We start from the raw sequence: 20,165 nt of genomic DNA, 5'->3' as shown, positions 1-20,165 counted from the left end.
CTTGATTGGGGCTAGGGCGGAGATCTGGAGACATCACCGATTCGGAGGGTCAATTGGGGCCTTGCTCAGGGTGCCTGACAAGCTTCTATATCTCGCGCCGGTCAGCACTGGGATTGACTGAGGATAAATCGTGCGCAGGTGGCATTCGAAGATCTTGCTTTTGAATTTTCTCTTCTTCCTTTGGCAAATTTGGCAATGGCCGCATGAAATCGTTGCCTCACGGCTGTAGCTACATGCATAGTCCTTCTTGATCAACTCTCCCCGTGCCAACTCTGACCATCATGGCCTCAGCACTCTTTTTCCTCGACCTAAAGGGCAAGGTAGATATTTCGATGAATCTGCGAATGCTTGCTGCTTTGTCGATACCATAAATGAACTGAGCTGATCCTCTCCTCTCGCAGACCCTTTTAGCCCGCAATTACCGGGGGGATATCCCCATGTCCGCTGTCGAAAAATTCCCAATTCTCCTAAGTGAGGCAGAAGAAGAGAGCTCCGCGGTTCCGCCCTGTTTTTCATCCGAGGGAATAAATGTACGTGGGACCATGAGCAACCACGCGTTTATGGATTCTGGTCTGCCGGCGCTAAACTGATATCTGTAGTATCTCTATATCCGCCATAGCAATCTTTACCTGTTGGCTCTAACGAAACGCAACACGAATGCCGCCGAAATTCTCCTTTTTCTTCATAAAATCGTCGAGGTGTTCACGGAATACTTCAAGGAATTAGAAGAGGAGAGTATCCGTGATAACTTCGTCATTATCTACGAGTTACTTGATGAAATGATGGATTTTGGTTACCCGCAGACGACCGAAAGCAAGATATTACAAGAGTACGCCCTCTCTGGCTCTAGAGCGAGAAATCCCTGCTTGGGACGAAAGGGAATCGGAGACTAACGTGTTCCAGATATATCACTCAAGAATCCCACAAATTAGAAATACAAGCACGACCCCCAATAGCTGTCACGAATGCAGTATCATGGCGAAGCGAAGGTATTCGATATCGAAAGAACGAGGTCTTCCTTGACGTGGTGGAATCTCTGAATCTACTGGTTTCTGCAAATGGAAACGTCTTGCGTTCGGAGATTCTCGGGGCGATCAAAATGAAATGTTATCTTAGTGGCATGCCGGAACTAAGGTTGGGCTTGAACGATAAGGTTATGTTTGAGACGACCGGACGAGCAACGAGGGGCAAAGCTGTCGAGATGGAAGACGTCAAGTTCCACCAATGCGTCCGGTTATCCCGATTTGAGAATGATCGTACTATCAGTTTTATCCCACCGGATGGGGAATTTGAACTGATGAGTTATCGTTTGAATACGCAAGTCAAACCACTAATCTGGGTAGAATGCCTCGTGGAGTCGCATTCTGGCTCGAGAATCGAGTATATGCTGAAAGTAAGGCTTGCTAAATCAACACTGTGAACGAGTTGGTGCCTAATGACTAACCAATCCCTATGTCGGTTAGGCGAAAGCACAATTCAAGCGTCGCAGCACGGCGAACAACGTGGAAATTCTAGTCCCTGTCCCGGAAGACGCTGATTCGCCTCGATTTAGAACGAACATTGGAACTGTTCATTATGCTCCCGAGAAGTCCGCCATAATATGGAAAATTAAGCAATTCGGAGGTGGAAAAGAATTCCTCATGCGCGCCGAATTAGGATTACCATCCGTTAAGGGTGATGATGAACATGGGGGTGGCATGACTGGTGGCTTTGGAGGAAGCATGGGTGGTGCAGGACAAACTGCAAAGGGTAAAAGACCCATCAACGTCAAATTTGAGATTCCGTACTTCACGACCAGCGGCATTCAGGTTCGTTACTTGAAGATTATTGAACCCAAGGTGAGTGTTGTTGGAACATCTCCTTACCATTCTACCTGTCATTTGTTTCCTTGGGGCGCAGATCCGGTTACCCGTGCACCCCGTTCTCGGACACATGCACAAATCCAATGCTTTGAGATGATCCTTACTGGCCCACCTACACACATCAGTGCTTATCGCCAAGATTTGTTCTTCTCCTTCCATGCGCAGCTACCTGTACCAAGGGCGTCGTTCCCCCACGATTGTCCCTCCGGCATTCGTTGGCGCTCCCAGCTCCCTACGAGGTGGCCGCATGCGCTAATACTTCTTGTCTTCTCATTTGGTTTCTTTGTTTACGAGGCATGCTAAATATCGTAATAGCTCCAATACCCGTCGCTCCCTTGGGTCCGATATATTACCCAATCAGGCGATATCGCCGTGCGTTTACCCGATGTGCAATGAACAAGGGGTTTTCAATTTATCAACTAATACAGACTCTCTTCAAAATACCCTTCCACAAAATTCTATTCACCGCGTCATTTTGGCGCTGCCTATGAAGCGGCAAAATGCAACTAGACTTTTCATGTGCATAAAGATACTCTATATGGATTTTCCGCATCGGGATAGTCCCGGGGATATTGCATATGCAGAGCCTAAATCTGATAATGTTCATAAGCTAGTGGACGCTTTTGAAGACATGGGATATGGTGCATTATGAACATATTGACAACGTATCGGTAACGACCTCCTATCGCGATTCTAGGGTCTAGGCAAATCCCATTCCCTTGTTCCATCACGTAAAAATCTGGAATAGAATAAACATGCTCAAAATAGACAAGAATGTGAGTAGGATACAATGAGGTAACTAGCGAGAATGGCCAGCAAATTGCTAGTGAGAACGGTGAGCGAGTGTACATATGTACATGAGAACGTATCTGCAAGGTAAAAAAAACAAAAAAACGGGAAAAGAGAAGTGGCTCTAATGGTATTCACGAGTGGGCAGCGCTTGTATGTGGTCCAACGGTCAATTCTGGATGTAGGGAGCTTGCCCGTCGGAAAGTGAAAGGTAATGCAACCGTCCAATCACTTGGCTGGTGTTTAGGGTTGGATAAAGGGTCCGTAGTAGCCTTTCTGATAGTTTCTCAAATCTTCCGCTGTGATATTTGACTCGGGGTCGAGTCTGATAGATACCACTACCCCCGTGCCGTGTTTCCCTAAATCAATATCAGAAAACATCTGACCCAGTATGGTGAGAGATAATAGGGTTGGAAAACTGACTTGGAGCAGTACATGGATGACGGTTCCACACCGGGGGCTTGAAGCAATTATGGATGACCCACAGGACCATATTGGGGTCCTGAGGGTTAATGGTGTAGGAGAAAGCAACAAAGGCTAAAAGGAGGGCGAGATCCCCGGCAATTCCAGTATGTTCAGAACAGTTTTCGTCTTGGTTGTTATCGTACGTTTCGGGAATGAGCTGTGGCATCCAGGAACTGGAACCCTTTCCGGCGAGTACGTTGTAAGCTGAATCGAAGCCCATGATAGAGATGGGGAGGCGAGAGCTGTGGAGAGAGTATCGAAACATCACTCTTCGCCAACCGATACCGTCCCTCATGCGCGACTCTTTCACGCTATATTTGCGACAGTCGAAAGGCACCCCTTGGAAGTGGGAATGCTCCGAATTGTAGAACAATGAGCAAACTTGAAAATCTGTCTCGCTGGTACTCATCGCTGGATTCACGCCGTTTGATGACCATTGGAACCAGCCAGTGGTTCCTACCGTGGTAATTGCTTGAGGAATCGTGGGAGGAATCCATTTCTGATCAGGGATGCGAATCTCCGATTGCTCGTCGTAGTTCGGCTTGATGAAATCAATCTTGAATAAGAAGCGCAACGGGCCGGGCCCAAATCCCGGCGAGCCGTTTGATATGTTGAACATGGCGGGTCAAAGTGTAAACGTCCCGGTGCTGAAAAGAAATTGATATTCTGCGAATATAGTAGGAGGTTCTGATATTAAGGATCATGGTAGGAAGTTATAAAAGGCGACGTTTTAGCCAGAAATGAAAGACAAAAATATCTCAATAAATATTCCGGCGCTGGTGACCGTTTCGAGCGGGGTTGCAACCCGATCCCAACATGAGGCTCTGGCAAAGATGATCGCATCGCCAATAATACTCATTCACCACGACCTGGTGATATTCCGTTCAATCCAAGAGGTGGTGCTGCGTGGCTACCCGACTGACGCTAAGAAGCGATGATGATAAGTGATATCGAAGGCATTGGAAAGTATTAGAAATGCTAACTTCGGAGCCCTTGGCTGAAGAATCGTACTTGGCTACGTTCTGTTGGCTGGATAGGCTTGAAGTCGGCCTATGACGAGCATAGCGGTGATACGCACTTCAGCGTTGCAAAGCGAGCGCATTGTTATTGGAAATTATCCATAGTGGGATCAGCCGACAATAGAAAGGGCACGTATGTTTAGTATCCCTGAAGCGAGGATGCCGCGAAGAAAATAGAGAGGAGGCGCCACGTCTGTCATAGCCATGAGAAAGTCACGAGAAGACATGGTGTGCAGGGGCTAATCATTTTCATCCGAATTGCTGGCGTGTGGCATCGACAGTGTTGCAAAGCCAAGTCGAGATAAAGCCCTCAAGGAATATCCGAGAAGCCGAATTCGGAGCTGCTTCGCTGCTCGACGCCCAATGATTTTGCCATGTCAGGTGCGTTGACGTTTGGAGTTGTGTAAGTAAATCCAATGGATTAACGGCGAAACGCGAATTCCGTCGCTGGGGAAGGGAGCACATTTTGGCCTCAGAAATGGAACAGTAACACGGGCGATTCGAGTGAAATAAGAAGAAATACTTCAAGACGAAGCGGCGAGGGGGACGGGCTTAAATATACCGTGTGTTCAGACACGGCTCGCCTCCCAGGGAAAGGAGACGGGGCGCAGGGCGACTTTTTCGTACCCTTGTTCACGCAAATGCGCCTAGTCCCGTCACCTAACTTGGTTGCCTTTTGTTGCCTTTTTTTTTTCCCAGCAAGACCATCCACCCATGGGGATCCGATGCCATAAAACGCATGGTTCCCGAGAGATAAACAAGTGTTCTGGATGCACGGGCGCACGGGACGTGTCATTCCTGACAGAGAAGGCCTAGGCTTCGTCAAAAACAGGCGGCCCTGCAGAGTGTTGTCGTATCTTCCGCCTCTGCCCACAGTGAGACTGATACTCTTTTGGACAGGATCTCTATACAGCCAGGCTGGAACTGGCACGTTGCCATAGCACTGCGTCAGCCAAAGAACCGCCGTAAAACTGAGCTAGTCACAAGTCTCCAGAGGACCAAACTGGTCTGGATGATCCGAAGAGTGCGATGATAACCATGCATCGCGCTGGATATCTCGTGGGCCGCGCATTGTCCTATTTCCTCAGTGGCCAGGTTTCAATGGGAATCACGTCGACAGCTGTCCAGGACGCGGGCCCAAAGTCCAGAAATCGAAATCTAGACCCAGCAGATCCCCTCTGAACAGGAAATACAGAGCGGATATCAAGAGAAGAATGCATTGCGAATGTCGCGGGATCACCAGGGTGGCTTGAGTCCACCGCGGTGCCTTCAGATCTGTGCCCAAGGTGAGCGGAGCCCTGCTGCTGCGTCATCTCAATCGTCCTCAAGCCTCGAATTCGTCCACCTAGGCCTGTGAGTTCATTTCGGAGCGTTGACTTGGTCGAGTGGCTGTTCACCGCGTCGGCAGGCCGATGATCCAGAGCAGTGAGGTTGGCCAAGTTAAAGTTTCTCTGGAGAGAAGCAACCTTTCCCACTCACGCCAGCCTCACGGTTGATGCATGAAGCAGCAAGGCCTTTTCACAGTCAACAATGGACGTTGCGCCTTGCTTGCTTACACGGTATATCGCGTTTGCCAGAAAGCGGATTCTAGCCGAGTTTCTACCACGAAGCTATTTATACTGCCTGTCTCCACTTTAGGCCGCGGGAAGGCTGAATGATATTGGCGGAGCTGATGGGTTCTCATTGGAGATTTTGAACTCCAAGTCCTCGAATGGATTTTCTCGCCTGTCACGCTCTGAATGAATGTATGTACAAAGGACAAATGGAGAGACGCGCAGCTATCTATACAAACTGACTGTTCCGATTTGGTAGTACACCATCAATTGAACGATTTACCCCTTGACGACTATCGGATACGGGCCTCCCAGCATTGCATGTTTCCTTTCCGTCGCAGCTCACATTGAAACATTGCACCCCGTATCCCGACTACCCTGGGGGATGCAGACAACTCGTCCGTCAAGCACGGAAAAGAAGCAACTTGCCAGCAGTGTCGTTTTCGAGAAAACGACTGCATGGAGTTTCGGGGGGCTGATAACGGCTGAATCGGAGCATATCGATGTATCGTCCCCAAAGAGGCATTTGAATTCCCGTGGCCGTGCAGTGGGACTTGGAACAGCATGGTTCTGGTCCGGGGAATGCCGCGAAAAAACACTCGCCCTTTGGATCTCAATTGTCTTGATGTTCGGATCTGCAGAGATATCGGGAAGCGTGGCGCCTTTCGCTGAAAGGGCCTGTTCCTTTGTGTTCCGATTGACTCCTTGATCTCCCCCGAAGCCTGTGAAAAAGGAAGAAGCAAGTCCAGGGGAACCTGCGACGGTCCAATCAGTTATGCTGGACGCTCCGAGACGGATTTCACGTGGCTATGAAACTGAGTATGGACCTGGGGCGTTGAAGAGAGGGCCAAGGGCTCTTTCGCATCAGGAACGGGAGCCAGTGAGCCTCTGCCGCATCCATCATGTTTATCTCCGGCCTGTACGGAGTAGCCTAGTTACCCAATTCCCACGTTACGGATCGAAGCAAGAGACTGATCCGAACAAGCTTCTACGGGCGCGACTCCGAACCGGAAGTCAGAAGTTGTGGACAGTGTCCCGGACCAATTAGCCGGACCAACACAGGAGACAACCTGCTGCTGAAACGGGTGCTGCTGGGCCAAGAACCGGACTTAAGCTAAGCTCCTTGTGTCAGGGGCGATCAGATAAGCCGGCGAGCGGCAAAAGAACTTGAATCAGTGCCAGACCCACAGCCTCCAGGGCCAATCACGACGCGGCCAGTCCGTCATGCAAGTGGGCCGCCCTAGCTCAACATTAATAATTTTGACTCACGCACCCCGGCTGCACGTAACGTTACGTATCCGGATACACGTCGCTCCGGGGGTATTGAGCACGGGAGCCAATCAGAGTGCGTTTTCTCCTGGGGCCAGCTGCGAGCTAGCCGCATTGGGACCTAGGGCTCTGCTGGCACGTGACCGCAAGGGCGCTCGGTCTTTTGTGAGTGCGAGACTCCGCGGTTGCTGCTGGCCGGTCGCTACCAGAGTCGAGTTTGGCCGCAAAAAATGGCCTTCTGGTTGGTGATGCTCGCGTGTTTTGCGGCTAAGCATCAGAAGAATCTGTTCTCGGCCTCTCCTGGAAGTTAACGCAGTGGGGCTGTAATATATGAATTCTTCTCGGCCCAAGCTCCATGGATCATTCCCGATTTGGTTAATATCCATCAGATGGGAAAATGTCTTATCAACGCTCGAACGCCCCCCGTCGCGTTCTTGCTTCCATTTCTGTCTGCCGATTCCATCCTTGACGAAGGCTCGCTGAGACTTCGTAGGCAAGGGATACCGGCTTGAGGCTTGATCTGCCTTTTCATTCTTATTCCCTTTCCTTTTTTTTTTTCATCATTCCCTACTCTCGACATCTTTACCGGTGTTGAGAGCCATAGCTAGATCAGCAATGCCTCCTGCGTCTGGGGATACGTCCCCCCAGATCCGGGAACCCATGGACGGTTCAGATGCAGACACCTTATTCACGAGCAGTGACTATGAGGCTAGACGTGAGAATCTAAGAAATACAAACCCTCACGGCCAGACCCGCCCGACAAGTGGAGTTGATGTGAGGAAGGCTGAGGAGGAATTCGCCGAACTGAGCAAGCAGCTGTCTGGGATTTCCCACCGTTCCAGGCGTCTTTCCCGCCAGCAGTCACACCGACTCAATGAGAAATCCCCAGAGGAAATCGAGGAGTCGTCCACAGAAGGAGAGCACTTTGATCTTGAGAGTGCCCTTCACGGCTCAAAGTCTGCTGAGGCGGAGGCTGGTATCCGACCGAAACAAATTGGTATGTCTTGAATCCGCTACGCTTGTCGTACACAGGCCAGGATTAACTGTATCACTCAGGTGTTGTCTGGGACGGCCTTACCGTTCGAGGAATCGGCGGCGTGCGGAATATTGTTCGTACTTTTCCAAATGCAGTTCTGGACTTTTTCAATGTCCCGCAAACCATCATGCACATCTTTGGTTGGGGGCGGAAAGGAAAGGAGTTCAATATCTTGAAAGACTTCAAAGGTGTCGTCAAACCCGGTGAGATGGTGCTGGTGCTGGGCAAACCAGCCGCTGGCTGCACGACGTTCCTCAAAGTCATCGCGAACCAGAGATTCGGCTATACTGGTGTTGACGGTGAAGTTCTATACGGGCCCTTTGACGCCAATACCTTTTCGAAGCGCTTCCGGGGCGAGGCCGTTTACAACCAAGAAGATGATATTCATCATCCAACCTTGACCGTTGGCCAAACCCTTGGGTTTGCGCTTGATACAAAAACACCGGGCAAGCGTCCCGCTGGCATGTCCAAGGCTGAGTTCAAGGAAAAGGTGATTGCTTGCTTTCTGCCGTCTATATCTCGTGTGTTAACTTTTCGACCAGGTCATCAATCTCCTTCTTAAGATGTTCAATATTGAGCATACGATCAACACCGTGGTTGGTAACCAGTTCGTCCGCGGCGTCTCGGGAGGCGAGCGAAAGCGTGTCAGTATTGCAGAAATGATGGTCACGTCCGCCACGGTTCTGGCTTGGGATAACACCACTCGTGGCTTGGATGCCTCAACTGCGCTCGACTACGCCAAGTCCCTCCGGATCATGACGAACATCTACAAGACAACGACTTTTGTTTCTCTTTATCAAGCATCGGAGAATATCTATGACCAATTTGACAAGGTCATGGTGATCGACTCGGGCCGCCAGGTGTACTTTGGCCCTGCAAAAGCGGCGCGAGCATATTTCGAGGGCCTAGGCTTCAAAGAAAAGCCTAGACAAACCACGCCTGATTATCTTACCGGCTGCACTGACCCGTTCGAACGCGAATATAAGGAAGGCCGAAACGCAGAAAATGCGCCATCAACTCCGGAGGCGCTTGTTCAAGCGTTTGAGCAGTCCCAGTTGAACAAAGATCTCGAAAGCGAGATCACTACTTACCGCGCCCAGTTGGAGCAGGAGAAGAATGTTTATGAAGACTTTGAAATCGCCCATCGCGAGGCAAAACGTAAATTTACCTCCAAGTCCTCAGTATATTCGATCCCGTTCTACCTTCAGGTCTGGGCTTTGATGCAACGGCAATTTTTAATCAAGTGGCAGGATAAATTTTCTCTTGTTGTCTCATGGGTTACGTCTATCGGTGTTGCCATCGTGCTCGGTACAGTGTGGCTCAAGCTCCCCAAAACCAGTGCCGGTGCTTTTACCCGTGGTGGTGTGTTCTTTTATTTCGCTATTCTTCCAATGCACTTCCAGGCCTTTCCAGTGAACTCGCGTCGACTATGTTAGCCCGGCCCGATTGTGAACAAGCATCGTGCTTTTACGTTTCACCGTCCGAGTGCTTTGTGGATTGCCCAAATCATCGTCGATTTGGCGTTCGCTTTCGGTGCAGATCTTCATCTTCAGCATTATCGTCTACTTCATGTGCGGTTTGGTTCTGGATGCCGGAGCGTTCTTCACATTCGTACTTATTATTATCACGGGCTACCTTTCTATGACCCTGTTTTTCCGTACTGTTGGATGCGTGTGTCCAGACTTTGACTATGCACTCAAGGGAGTCTCCGTCCTTATCACGCTATTTGTGATAACTGCTGGTTATCTCATTCAATGGCAAGATCAACAAGTTTGGCTTCGCTGGTTCTTTTACGTCAATTCCGTGGGTTTGGGATTCGCTGCGTTGATGATGAACGAATTCAAGCGGCTCACCATGACCTGCACGCCGGATTCCCTCATTCCAGCAGGGCCAGGTTATAACAATCTCTCCCACCAAGTTTGCACTCTTCCAGGTGGTGACCCAGGGTCAAGCATCGTCCCGGGCACGAATTATCTTAAACTTCAGTTCCGATACGACCCCGCCGATCTCTGGAGGAATTGGGGAATCATGGTCGCCCTTATTGTTCTGTTCCTTTTCACGAATGCCTACCTGGGCGAAACGTTGACGTATGGGGCCGGAGGGAAGACAGTGACTTTCTTTGCGAAGGAAAATAACGAGTTGAAACAGCTTAACCAGAAGCTCCAACAGAAGAAGGAAAATCGACAACAGAAAAAGGTTGACGAGTCCGAATCGAATCTCAAAATCGAATCCAAGGCTGTTTTATCTTGGGAGGACCTCTGCTATGACGTCCCAGTTCCCGGTGGCACGCGTCGTCTGCTTAACAACGTCTTTGGATATGTTGAGCCAGGAAAACTCACAGCGTTGATGGGCGCCAGCGGCGCTGGTAAGACTACGCTGCTTGATGTATTGGCATCACGAAAGAATATTGGAGTTATCAGTGGTAATGTTCTCGTTGATGGTCGAGTGCCGGGATCTTCGTTCCAGCGTGGAACATCCTATGCTGAGCAACTTGACGTGCATGAACCGACGCAAACTGTCAGAGAGGCACTTCGATTTTCCGCTTCACTACGTCAGCCTTACGATATTCCCGAAGAAGAGAAGTTTGCTTATGTCGAAGAAATCCTCTCGCTGCTTGAACTCGAAAACCTTGCAGATGCCATCATTGGAAGCCCGGAAACTGGATTGTCCGTTGAGGAGCGAAAGCGTGTCACAATCGGCGTGGAACTCGCTGCCAAACCACAGTTGCTACTTTTCTTGGACGAGCCAACGTCCGGTCTCGACAGTCAGTCTGCTTTCAACATTGTTAGGTTCCTCCGGAAACTAGCCGCTGCTGGCCAAGCAATTCTCTGTACTATCCATCAGCCGAACTCTGCACTATTCGAAAACTTTGACCGTCTGCTTTTGCTCCAACGTGGTGGTCAATGTGTTTATTTCGGTGATATCGGACAGGATGCACGCGTTCTCCGAGACTACTTCTACCGCAATGGCGCTGATTGCCCACCAAACGCAAACCCGGCTGAATGGATGCTTGACGCAATTGGTGCCGGACAGACCCCGCGAATTGGCAACCGTGACTGGGGAGATGTTTGGAACACCTCCGCAGAGTTCGCTCAAGTGAAGCAAAAGATCATTGATATCAAGTCTGAACGCATGAAGGCAGCTGAAGGCGCAGCTACGTCGACTGAAGTCGAGAAGGAATATGCAACGCCATTATGGCATCAGATCAAGGTGGTTTGTAGGAGAACGAGCCTTGCTTTCTGGCGTTCTCCAAACTATGGATTCACTCGACTTTTTAGTCACGTCGCGTTGGCCTTGCTTACTGGGTTGGCTTATCTTCAGCTGAATGACTCCCGATCTTCTCTTCAATACCGCATTTTCGTTATTTTCCAGATTACTGTCATTCCGGCGCTCATTCTAGCTCAGGTGGAGCCAAAGTACGACATGTCCAGGCTGATCTTCTACCGCGAATCCGCAGCCAAGGCATACAAGCAATTTCCTTTCGCGTTATCGATGGTCATTGCGGAGATTCCTTACAGCATTCTCTGCGCAGTTGGCTTCTTCCTCCCGATCTATTATATCCCGGGATTGCAACCAGCCAGCAGCCGAGCTGGATACCAGTTCTTCATGGTTTTGATCACCGAATTCTTTGCCGTCACGTTGGGCCAGACAATATCAGCCCTGACACCCAGCACGTTTATTGCTATGCTTTTAAATCCACCTATTATCATCATTTTCTTCCTCTTCTGCGGTGTCTCCATCCCCAAGCCCGCGATCCCCAAGTTCTGGCGAGTATGGTTGTACGAATTGGATCCCTTCACGCGGTTGATGAGTGGCATGATCGTCACAGAGTTACACGACAGACCGGTGATATGCAAACCTGAAGAATTGAACCGATTCGTTCCGCCTCCGGGACAAGACTGCGTCTCGTATATGAAGGACTTTTTCGCCAGCGGTGGTTCCGGGTACCTGGCGAAGAATGCCACTGATATATGCGAGTATTGTGCATACAAAGTTGGGGACGAGTTCTATAAACCGTTTGGTATGGAGTTTGACCATAGATGGCGGGACCTGGGTATTTTCCTGGCCTTCATTGGGTCTAATCTGATTCTGTTGTTCATTGGGGTAAGTTTTGCGCCTGATTCTTGATGGACTGAGTGATGGTGTGCTAACTTGTTACTCTTTCTCTAGTCACGATACCTCAATTTCAACCGCAGGTGACCTTTGGACGTCAATTTCTGCTACCTATCAATCGTGTCCTTTTTACCCGTTTTGCATTATAGAGAGTTTTGATTTCAACTGGCAGGCAATCGTGTTTATGTGGATATGGCACATTTTTGCCTTTAATAATTCGATGTTGCATAGTTATTGGTCTCCCTTTGAAAAGTTTTGAACCGCCGTTGTGAGAGATTGGACTTTGGACGTGCCACGCGCCTTTCAAACGGTATAGAGTGTTGATTTTCTATTTTGGTTGGCATTTTTGATATCATGCGGTGTAACTAACTAATAACCGAGCATTTTCTTTTGGTCATGTTAGAGGTTCCGCAGAACTTCCCTTTACCAGAGTCGGCTATGCTTTGGCCGCAATGCGAGGTTTTGGGTCTGCTTGATATATGGACACCTCTTGCCTGAACTATTCTAGATAATTATTTGGGTGGTTATACAGGAACCTGGCAGCTCCGCATCTGGATTATTACGCTCACCACTCTGTCCTCACCTTTCAAAACAGTAAGACTTTTAACAAAATATTCTTGAAACATGTAGTTGCCAGCTTCCTCTGTACAATGTTCCTGATTAATGATCTGGATTCTGCTTGCTTTTTTATGTCATGTGTGTCTGCAAACCAAAGCACCACAATTCTGCGGTGTGACAGACACCTCCATGCTGTGAATTGCTGTTGTCTTCACTAACATCTGTTCTCTCTACGAACCCCTGGAAGCCCGGGCCTATAAATACCCTGGAGTGACCAGTCCTAACTACATAGCTATCTAACCAACACTTCCAGCAATCCATTCTGCTTTTGCCTGCTCTAGCAAGACTCGATGCCCCATCAAACAATGTTGTCCGACAAGGAGAAACTCGAACACTTTCTGCAGACGAACAGGCACATCAAGTACATTCGCGTTCAATGGATCGACTACTCTGGCGTGTTACGTGCCCGCTTCGTCCCCGTCGAGCGCTGCCTCCGAATCGCCAACGGCGATGAGACCATCCACCTCGCCCAGAACAGCATGCTCATACCTATCTCTACCGCGCCCAAGATATTCCCTCTCAGCGACCACCATGAGACCTGGGACCTGCGTCCAGATTGGTCCTCGTTGCGCCCCTGCGGCTTCCTAAACAACCATGCTACCGTCATGAGCTTTGTTGACCAGCAGGAGGCAGAGACGAGGTTTGACAAATGTCCGCGCATGCGTCTAGTCCAAGCGCTTAAACGACTCGAGCATGAGTGGGGTGCAAAGGTCAAGATTGGCTTTGAGATCGAGTTCATGCTCTTCGGCAGTGATAATAACAGGATTCGCCCGATGGATAGGCTGAATGGCTACTCGAGAACGGCTGGGCTACGGGCATCGACGATGAACCTCGTCGACGAGATTCTCAATGCTTTGGAGCGATCTTCCATTCGCATTCATCATTTCCACGCGGAGATCGAGGATCAGCTAGAGATTGCTCTTGCTCCCGAGCCCGCCCTTGACGCCGTCGATTCGTTGGTTCTAGCACAAGAAACCATTCGTACGGTATGCATGCGTCGGGACCTAAAGGCTACCATGACCCCAAGCCGTGTCTGTCCGGACCGTTAAACGGCTTACATCTCCATCTTTCGCTCGACAAGATCGAAGGTGCATTGCCAGACAACTTTCTTGCCGGCGTCCTTGATCACATGAACGCGCTCTGCGCATTCGGAATGGCAAACTACGACGGCTACGTCCGCTCTTCCAATGATGCCGCGGGTGCTTGGATTGGATTCGGCACTGATAACCGTGACATGCCGGTGCGGAAAATCAGTGACTGTCGTTGGGAGTTCCGCATGATGGATGGAACTTCTAATCCCTACTTGTTCGCCGCAGTTGTTTTATACGCCGGTTTAGATGGACTTGCAAAAAAGACAGAGTTACGATGGAAGGATTGCACTTTCTTCCCGCACTTGATGACTGAGGAAATGCGCGTAGAGCATGGCATGGACGTGCCCATGCCAGTCTCACTTCGAGGGGCATTAGATTGCTTGAAGAAAGATACTGCTGTGGCAGCTTGGATTGGTGATGACTTGTTGAAGTGGTACATGTCCGTCAAAGAGAAAGAGGTAGAGGAGTTCAGCAAGATGCATGACGACCAGAGGCGGATTCGCTTCTTGGAGTACTTCTGAAGCACACCTGGAGGAGATCGGGTTGATCCCTTTCCTGGTTCCGCACATAGTACCAACCATGTTGGTCGTTCGGATGCAGCAGTTGGTTTTCGGTGACTCGATCTACATGTAGAACATCTGCCTGCGCAATATCCGAGGGTTTGACGGTCGAATAGTCGCATACAGCCAGTGGCCAGTCGTTGTTCGGTCCGATTAGTGGTTTCCAGTATTCCCAGCCAGATTGGCAAATATCCCTTGAAGACTCTGTAATCAACGCCACCAAATGAAAATCAGATCGTCGTATGTCTTTTCGTTCCCAAGATCCGTTGCCTGCGGAGAACGTGAGAGGCAAAGGCGTGTAGATTCTGTCCGCAACCTTGACGACTCTTCCAGCTCTCTTGGCTCTTTGGCAAGCGCCTCCGATAGCTTAAAAAGCGACCTAGCATGTTCCACTGGCATTCTCGCCTTATGGCGTTCGGTGATAACGGCAGCCTCCCGAAGGTGCTTTCTATTTTTGGGTTAATGCTGTGGGTTCGACATATTGAGAATGGGCGCGCTTACATAGCAGTCTCTACCTTGCCTTGATCAAGAGCTGCACACCCCATGCGGTACACACATGCTCCACAAAAAGGATCGGAGAGTAGATTATCCCCTGAGATCCACTTATTGTAGGCATCTGTAAAGTGTCTCTCCGCTGACTCGAAATCGCCATCAGCGCGATTCACAGTCCCCAGGGCATAGTTGGTGCTGCAGGAGAGTTAGAATGTGAACAAATGGCAGTGATGGACATACTTACTAGGCGACCATTGCCCAATTGTACGGCTTTGCTCCCTCTAGTTGTTCAAGGCCTTGAGTCAGAATATCCCTTGAACGCTGATTTTCTCCCGCCCATATCAGGTTGTTCCCCATTCCCCATTTCAAGATCGCAGGCCATTCTGTCGTATCTGCACTGTTATCTTTGGCCCACTCAAGCCAGTGTTCCCGTGCTTTCTCTTGAAAAATCACCGCCTCAGGATAATTGTTCATTGAGGCGATGCCATCGGCAAGACTCTCTGCACACCACGCCTCTTCTCGAAGGTTGCGTGGCTGAGAACTAGCAAAGATCTCGTATGAAAGCTTCAGTTCTTTAACCCCTTCCTCAGCCCTGCCCACCCGTGCCAGTGCCTGACCCCTGTGAGATGCCAAATCACCCTCAATGTCGGCTTGGATGCTCTTTGGCTGGGGCGGAATTGTTGGGATGGCCATGGCATTGACCTCCAAAAGATCAAGAAGGTCATTATAACCATTGGTTTCGATAAGATACCTACAATTGGATCAGTTCCTCCACAGTTAATATGTGGTACCAGTGCTTACCGCTGACATGCATTGTTCAGGTTACAGTATTGTACCAACGCTGAAAATTTGGGATTGGCACACTTCTCTTCGCGGAAACCATCTCTCAAGCTGAGTACATGAGGAAGGTAGAGGGAGCATTGCTTCCACGCATGATACATTTGAGCAAACTCGGAATCCTTCCGTGGAAAAGCAGCAGAGACCAACAGGGCCGCATTGTTAAAACTCTTCTGGCGGTCTTCAAAACTCAGAAAATACTTAAACGATGTTTGAACAAGCCTGTGGACTGAGAATGCTCGTTGCTCCTTGTTGCGCTTGACCAGAGCAAGGGTCATCAAAGTCTCCATCTCGTCTGAAAAATCAAACGGATCTTTACAGAACTCAAGAGAACCTGAAAGAACATCAGGATCCTTGGGTTCAAAGAGCGCCTGAGGGATGTTGTCGGGGGAAAGAAAAGCTAGTACACCTAGAAGGGTGCTGGATCTTTTGTTCAGCGACCGGAATGACATCTCCCAGAGAGCATTGATCGAACTGTTTTCAAAAATGCCATGGACCTTCTGTGGGTGCCTCTTGTACATTTCAACAAACTCCTCAATGGACCAAGAACGGCGATGAATCAGGCCAGCCATCAAAGATAATGCAAGAGCATGCCCGCTAAGTTTAAGTGACAACTCATGTGCACTATTCGCCTCCTCTTCAGTCAGCTGGTTGCTGATGTCGGCTGAGAGCAAGTAAGTCAAGAATTGAGAGCCTGTTTCAGTATCCCATTCTGTGATTTCAAGTCCTCTATCTGCTGGAGAGAGCCCAAAGGCACGATTGCGAGTTGTGAGTACCACGTCTCCTCGATCGCTGGTTGGCCAGTACGTCATCAGGAGCTCCGCAGATTCGACATTGTCAAATATCAGCAGCCATCGGCACTCTATATGTATTAGCGGGGGGATATCAGACAATCCTTTCACCCTTCTTACCCGTATTCTGGAGCCAGTCCAAGACAAGAGTTCTGTTCTGGTCATGATCTTTGGGCTGAGCGCCCGGTAGTTTCAATCGCATGGCAAAGTCAGTGAAGCTTTGCCGAAGGGTGACTTCCTTCTCAGCAGCTACCCACAACATTGCGTCCAGCTCCTTGCGGTGAATTCTAGTCTCAGCGTACCGCAGAGCAACAGAACTCTTGCCAACTCCGCCGATACCGTACAGAGCGAGTGACCGGAATGACTGGCTGGAATCCTCCGCTCCGCTATTAAAGTATCTGTCCATTTGAATAACGTCCTCGGTACGGTCAAAGAATCTAAGCGTTCTTGAGGTAGGATAGATAAAACAGGGAAGGCTTGCTGGCTCAATCCGCGTCTGTTGAAGCGGGACTTGAGATGCGCTCAAGGAGGATTGTAGCTGGGTGAGGTCATCAAGCCCGGAGAACCTAGACATCATCTCTAGACGAGAAACTGCCTCCTCAGTTTCAGAATTCAAAGCGCTGACCTGCTGTTCGAGCGGACTCCAGACACCGCGATCTTCTTACAAAATAGTGTGAGAGTCCCAGAAAGAATGTGGAACTTACCTGCTAATCGCCCTTGATTGCCCTGACGAACTTAATGGCTGCAATGAGAACTGAGAGCAAGGAGTTGGCGATCTGAAAGCTTGTATCTCGTATCTCTGGCAGCACTTTGATTGTTTTGTCCCGATACTTGGTGAGGAGATCGATATTCTGCCTCGAGGGTCTCACAGGTGCACAGACCGATCCCTGCCTGCGGGGTCACAAGCTGCAAGCACCAGGCCCAAAGCAGCCCTGGAAAGCCCTGCGATAGTCAACCTTGCGGCAATAGTTTGGCGCTTAGAAATTGCTTCCTCTTACTGTAATTGTTATTGTTGCTCCTGTTTTGCCCGTCATTCCCACCTCCTTTTAAAGGAACTGTCACCAGGAACAATGGTGCTTGAATTGGCCAAGGAGCTGACGGACAGTTCTGTTAAAAATCAATCCCACAAGGCCATTCTTGTAGGAACAGGGGAGAATACGTGGATTTGGTCTCCCGATGGATGGGACCTAACACGCCCGGCAGACCCAAGCGCGAACTCGTCGAAGAATGGCGTCCACCTCGACTGTGAACTCGTCAACGTCAAATTTGACCCAGTTAAGACGGCCTTGGTGATTATCGATATGCAGAACATTGGATTGAACAAAGCCCTCGATCCTCCATCTGCCCCTCCCATGTACGAAGCGCAAGACGCCATCCTTCAATACGCAATACCCGCAGCGCGCAAGCTGGGCCTCCAGATCATTTGGCTCAACTGGGGACTCACTGAGGCGGATCTGGCAAGCATAACGCCGGCCGAAATTAGGGTGTTTGCGTTCGAACCCAACACCACAAAGGTCGACTACGGCCTGGGAGACCAGCAGGGTGACTTGAACGACCCCACAAACTTCCTCAAGTGCGGCGAACGGCCGAACCTCGTCAAATTGCCGGGCACGGAGCTTGGAGAAATTGCGCTGGAGGATGGCAGTCGGGTGAATGCCGGGCGGGTGATGATGAAGGGATCGTGGAATGCGGGCTTGCATGGGCCTCTGGCCGGTGCGTACGAGGAGGGCAAGAAAGCCGCCCGTCCAGATGTTTGGATTGACAAGAATCGCAACTCTGGACTCTGGAACGAGAAGACTGCCTTTGGTGAATATCTCAAGAAGGAAGGCATCCGCACACTGCTGTTTTCGGGCGTCAATACCGATCAGTGTGTTGGAGCTACCCTGCAAGATGCCCATGCTCAAGGGTTTGATACCATCATGTTGAAGGACGGTTGTGGGACGGATAGCCTGCCATACGCAAAGGCTACCTATGAGTTCAACTGTGCCCGAGCCTGGGGCTTTCTTTCCAGCTGCAAGGCACTCGCCAAAGCTGCTGGATCTTACTAGTTATGATGTATGTAGTTAATAGTTTGAGGGCAACACAGTGAGTCAGGACAGGGTGACAGTCTTGTTCGTTGCTTACGATATCGCTGCTTACTAATCACCCTCATGTAATTGACCACCCAACAACCCAGCCACTGTCGGCCCAAAATAGAGAAGGATTCTCTGTGTATAAATTAGCATCAGTCTATCAGATAACTATGCTTATGAACATGAGAATATAGTTGTGTTTGCATGCCAAACATCAATATGAGGACTGGCGGTCCCTCGATCTCACCGGCGATGCTCGCTGCCTTTGCCCTCGGGTTCGCAGTGGAGACAGACCGGCCCCAGGTCTCGGTGCCCCAAGTCTCCCCTGCCAGTTCCGCAGGCTCCCGCATCAAACCCCTTGGCCTGTTGCTAAAAGTCCATCTGTTGGGCTGCGCCAACTTGCTGTCGCAACCCATCTTTTCCTCTGCTTCAGCATGGAGTCAAGGTCTCGCGCTTCATCAATCCCCCTTCTTTCTCTGACCTCTAAGCTCCCCATGGGATTGACTGCCTGGACGTGATGGCGTTCTTTCGGCAGGTTTGGACTCTGTTTGTGAAAAACGTCCTGATTACGCTCGTTCGCCCGTGGTTGACGACATCCATCCGAGCCTTTCTTTTGCCAGTCGTCTTCGTGGCATTTCTGTGCGTGGATTCAATGAGCGCGCCCCGTTCCGACTTGTTATTCTAACCCTGACGCTAGATCTTATGCTCGAAATCTATTCATTCCACCCGCGAAATTTGGTATCGGTGAACCGACTCCCATCCGCTCTTTACCCAATGCTCTCGATGCGGTCTCTGGCGGGAGAGACAAAGTCGTGTTCGTCAACAGTGGCTTCACAGGCGGAGCCATCGATCGTGTTATCGCCCAGGTTGCCGAACCCGTCAGGTCAAGTGGGAAGAAGGTGGAAATCCTCTCTTCTCCCGACCAATTAGCCGATTCCTGCAAAAGTACATTGCTTGGAACGAGTTACTGTATCGCAGCTGCGGTTTTCTATGCGTCTCCCACTGAAGACCTGGCCAACATTGGAACTATACGCTCAAGGCAGATGGCAGCTTGGGAGGCGGCAAGATCCGGACCACAGACACCGACAACGATGCTCAGATATACGTCCTGCCATTCCAGCATGCGGTGGACTGGGCCATCGCGTCTGTTGACGACACCAGTGATGGTGCTTCTCCTGCAGAGGCTGTTTGTAACCCGTGCAAGCTGATCGTTGATGAGAGCCCTTGAAGTCTGACGTCTAGTAGGTTATGGAGTATCCGTACACGTCGAAAACCGTAGAAGAGCGAGAAGAGACCATTCGCATTCGTTATCAAGGTGCCATTATCGACATTCTTGCTATCGCATTCTTGATCGGCATGATCGGCGTGACGTATCAACTCACAGGTCTCGTCGCGGCTGAGCGTGAATTAGGCATGAGCCAGCTCATCGACTGCATGATGCCAAATAGAGCACACTGGCAACGGCAAGCCGCCAGGTCCATTGCTGCGCATCTTGCCCTGGATGCAATCTATCTGCCTGGATGGATCGTGATTGCAATCATTTTGAATTTTAAGCGTGTTCAGCAATACCTCAGCAGGGATTCAAATCATATTCGAAT

The 20,165-nt window shown here is 50.0% G+C and overlaps 8 protein-coding genes across 8 annotated transcripts; 5 read left to right on the top strand and 3 right to left on the bottom strand.

The window, feature by feature from the left end:
* Window positions 1–437: 437 nt before the first annotated feature.
* On the top strand, window positions 438–2,514 carry UREG_03826 (AP-1 complex subunit mu-1; the record flags this gene model as incomplete). The annotated part of the gene is made up of 6 exons (XM_002544263.1): window positions 438–530; window positions 600–829; window positions 904–1,393; window positions 1,464–1,838; window positions 2,178–2,234; window positions 2,392–2,514. 6 exons carry the CDS (start codon window positions 438–440, stop codon window positions 2,512–2,514), a joined length of 1,368 nt encoding a protein of 455 aa, XP_002544309.1.
* Window positions 2,515–2,894: 380 nt separating this feature from the next.
* On the bottom strand, window positions 2,895–3,735 carry UREG_03825 (uncharacterized protein; the record flags this gene model as incomplete). The annotated part of the gene is made up of 2 exons (XM_002544262.1): window positions 2,895–3,010; window positions 3,075–3,735. 2 exons carry the CDS (start codon window positions 3,733–3,735, stop codon window positions 2,895–2,897), a joined length of 777 nt encoding a protein of 258 aa, XP_002544308.1.
* A 1,476-nt stretch (window positions 3,736–5,211) lies between these two features.
* On the bottom strand, window positions 5,212–7,072 carry UREG_03824 (uncharacterized protein; the record flags this gene model as incomplete). Its single annotated transcript, XM_002544261.1, has 5 exons — window positions 5,212–5,524; window positions 5,615–5,734; window positions 6,035–6,495; window positions 6,516–6,605; window positions 6,962–7,072. The coding sequence occupies 5 exons, from the start codon at window positions 7,070–7,072 to the stop codon at window positions 5,212–5,214; spliced, it is 1,095 nt and encodes a 364-aa protein (XP_002544307.1).
* Window positions 7,073–7,572: 500 nt separating this feature from the next.
* Window positions 7,573–12,193, top strand: UREG_03823 (BMR1 protein; the record flags this gene model as incomplete). Its single annotated transcript, XM_002544260.1, has 5 exons — window positions 7,573–7,954; window positions 8,014–8,483; window positions 8,536–9,355; window positions 9,480–12,097; window positions 12,164–12,193. 5 exons carry the CDS (start codon window positions 7,573–7,575, stop codon window positions 12,191–12,193), a joined length of 4,320 nt encoding a protein of 1,439 aa, XP_002544306.1.
* An 836-nt stretch (window positions 12,194–13,029) lies between these two features.
* UREG_03822 (uncharacterized protein) lies at window positions 13,030–14,336 on the top strand (the record flags this gene model as incomplete). The annotated part of the gene is made up of 2 exons (XM_002544259.1): window positions 13,030–13,710; window positions 13,752–14,336. 2 exons carry the CDS (start codon window positions 13,030–13,032, stop codon window positions 14,334–14,336), a joined length of 1,266 nt encoding a protein of 421 aa, XP_002544305.1.
* A 536-nt stretch (window positions 14,337–14,872) lies between these two features.
* Window positions 14,873–16,901, bottom strand: UREG_03821 (uncharacterized protein; the record flags this gene model as incomplete). The annotated part of the gene is made up of 4 exons (XM_002544258.1): window positions 14,873–15,062; window positions 15,112–15,618; window positions 15,732–16,566; window positions 16,616–16,901. 4 exons carry the CDS (start codon window positions 16,899–16,901, stop codon window positions 14,873–14,875), a joined length of 1,818 nt encoding a protein of 605 aa, XP_002544304.1.
* A 664-nt stretch (window positions 16,902–17,565) lies between these two features.
* On the top strand, window positions 17,566–18,543 carry UREG_03820 (uncharacterized protein; the record flags this gene model as incomplete). Its single annotated transcript, XM_002544257.1, has 1 exon — window positions 17,566–18,543. One exon carries the CDS (start codon window positions 17,566–17,568, stop codon window positions 18,541–18,543), a length of 978 nt encoding a protein of 325 aa, XP_002544303.1.
* A 541-nt stretch (window positions 18,544–19,084) lies between these two features.
* On the top strand, window positions 19,085–19,775 carry UREG_03819 (uncharacterized protein; the record flags this gene model as incomplete). Its single annotated transcript, XM_002544256.1, has 2 exons — window positions 19,085–19,206; window positions 19,265–19,775. The coding sequence occupies 2 exons, from the start codon at window positions 19,085–19,087 to the stop codon at window positions 19,773–19,775; spliced, it is 633 nt and encodes a 210-aa protein (XP_002544302.1).
* Between the last annotated feature and the right edge of the window lie 390 nt (window positions 19,776–20,165).

The sequence above is a fragment of the Uncinocarpus reesii genome, genomic scaffold, assembly GCF_000003515.1.
Source record: "Uncinocarpus reesii 1704 scaffold_2 genomic scaffold, whole genome shotgun sequence".
NCBI lineage: Eukaryota > Fungi > Ascomycota > Eurotiomycetes > Onygenales > Onygenaceae > Uncinocarpus > Uncinocarpus reesii.
Note: the sequence above shows the minus strand (reverse complement) of the source record. Positions and strands in the feature narration are given on the sequence as shown.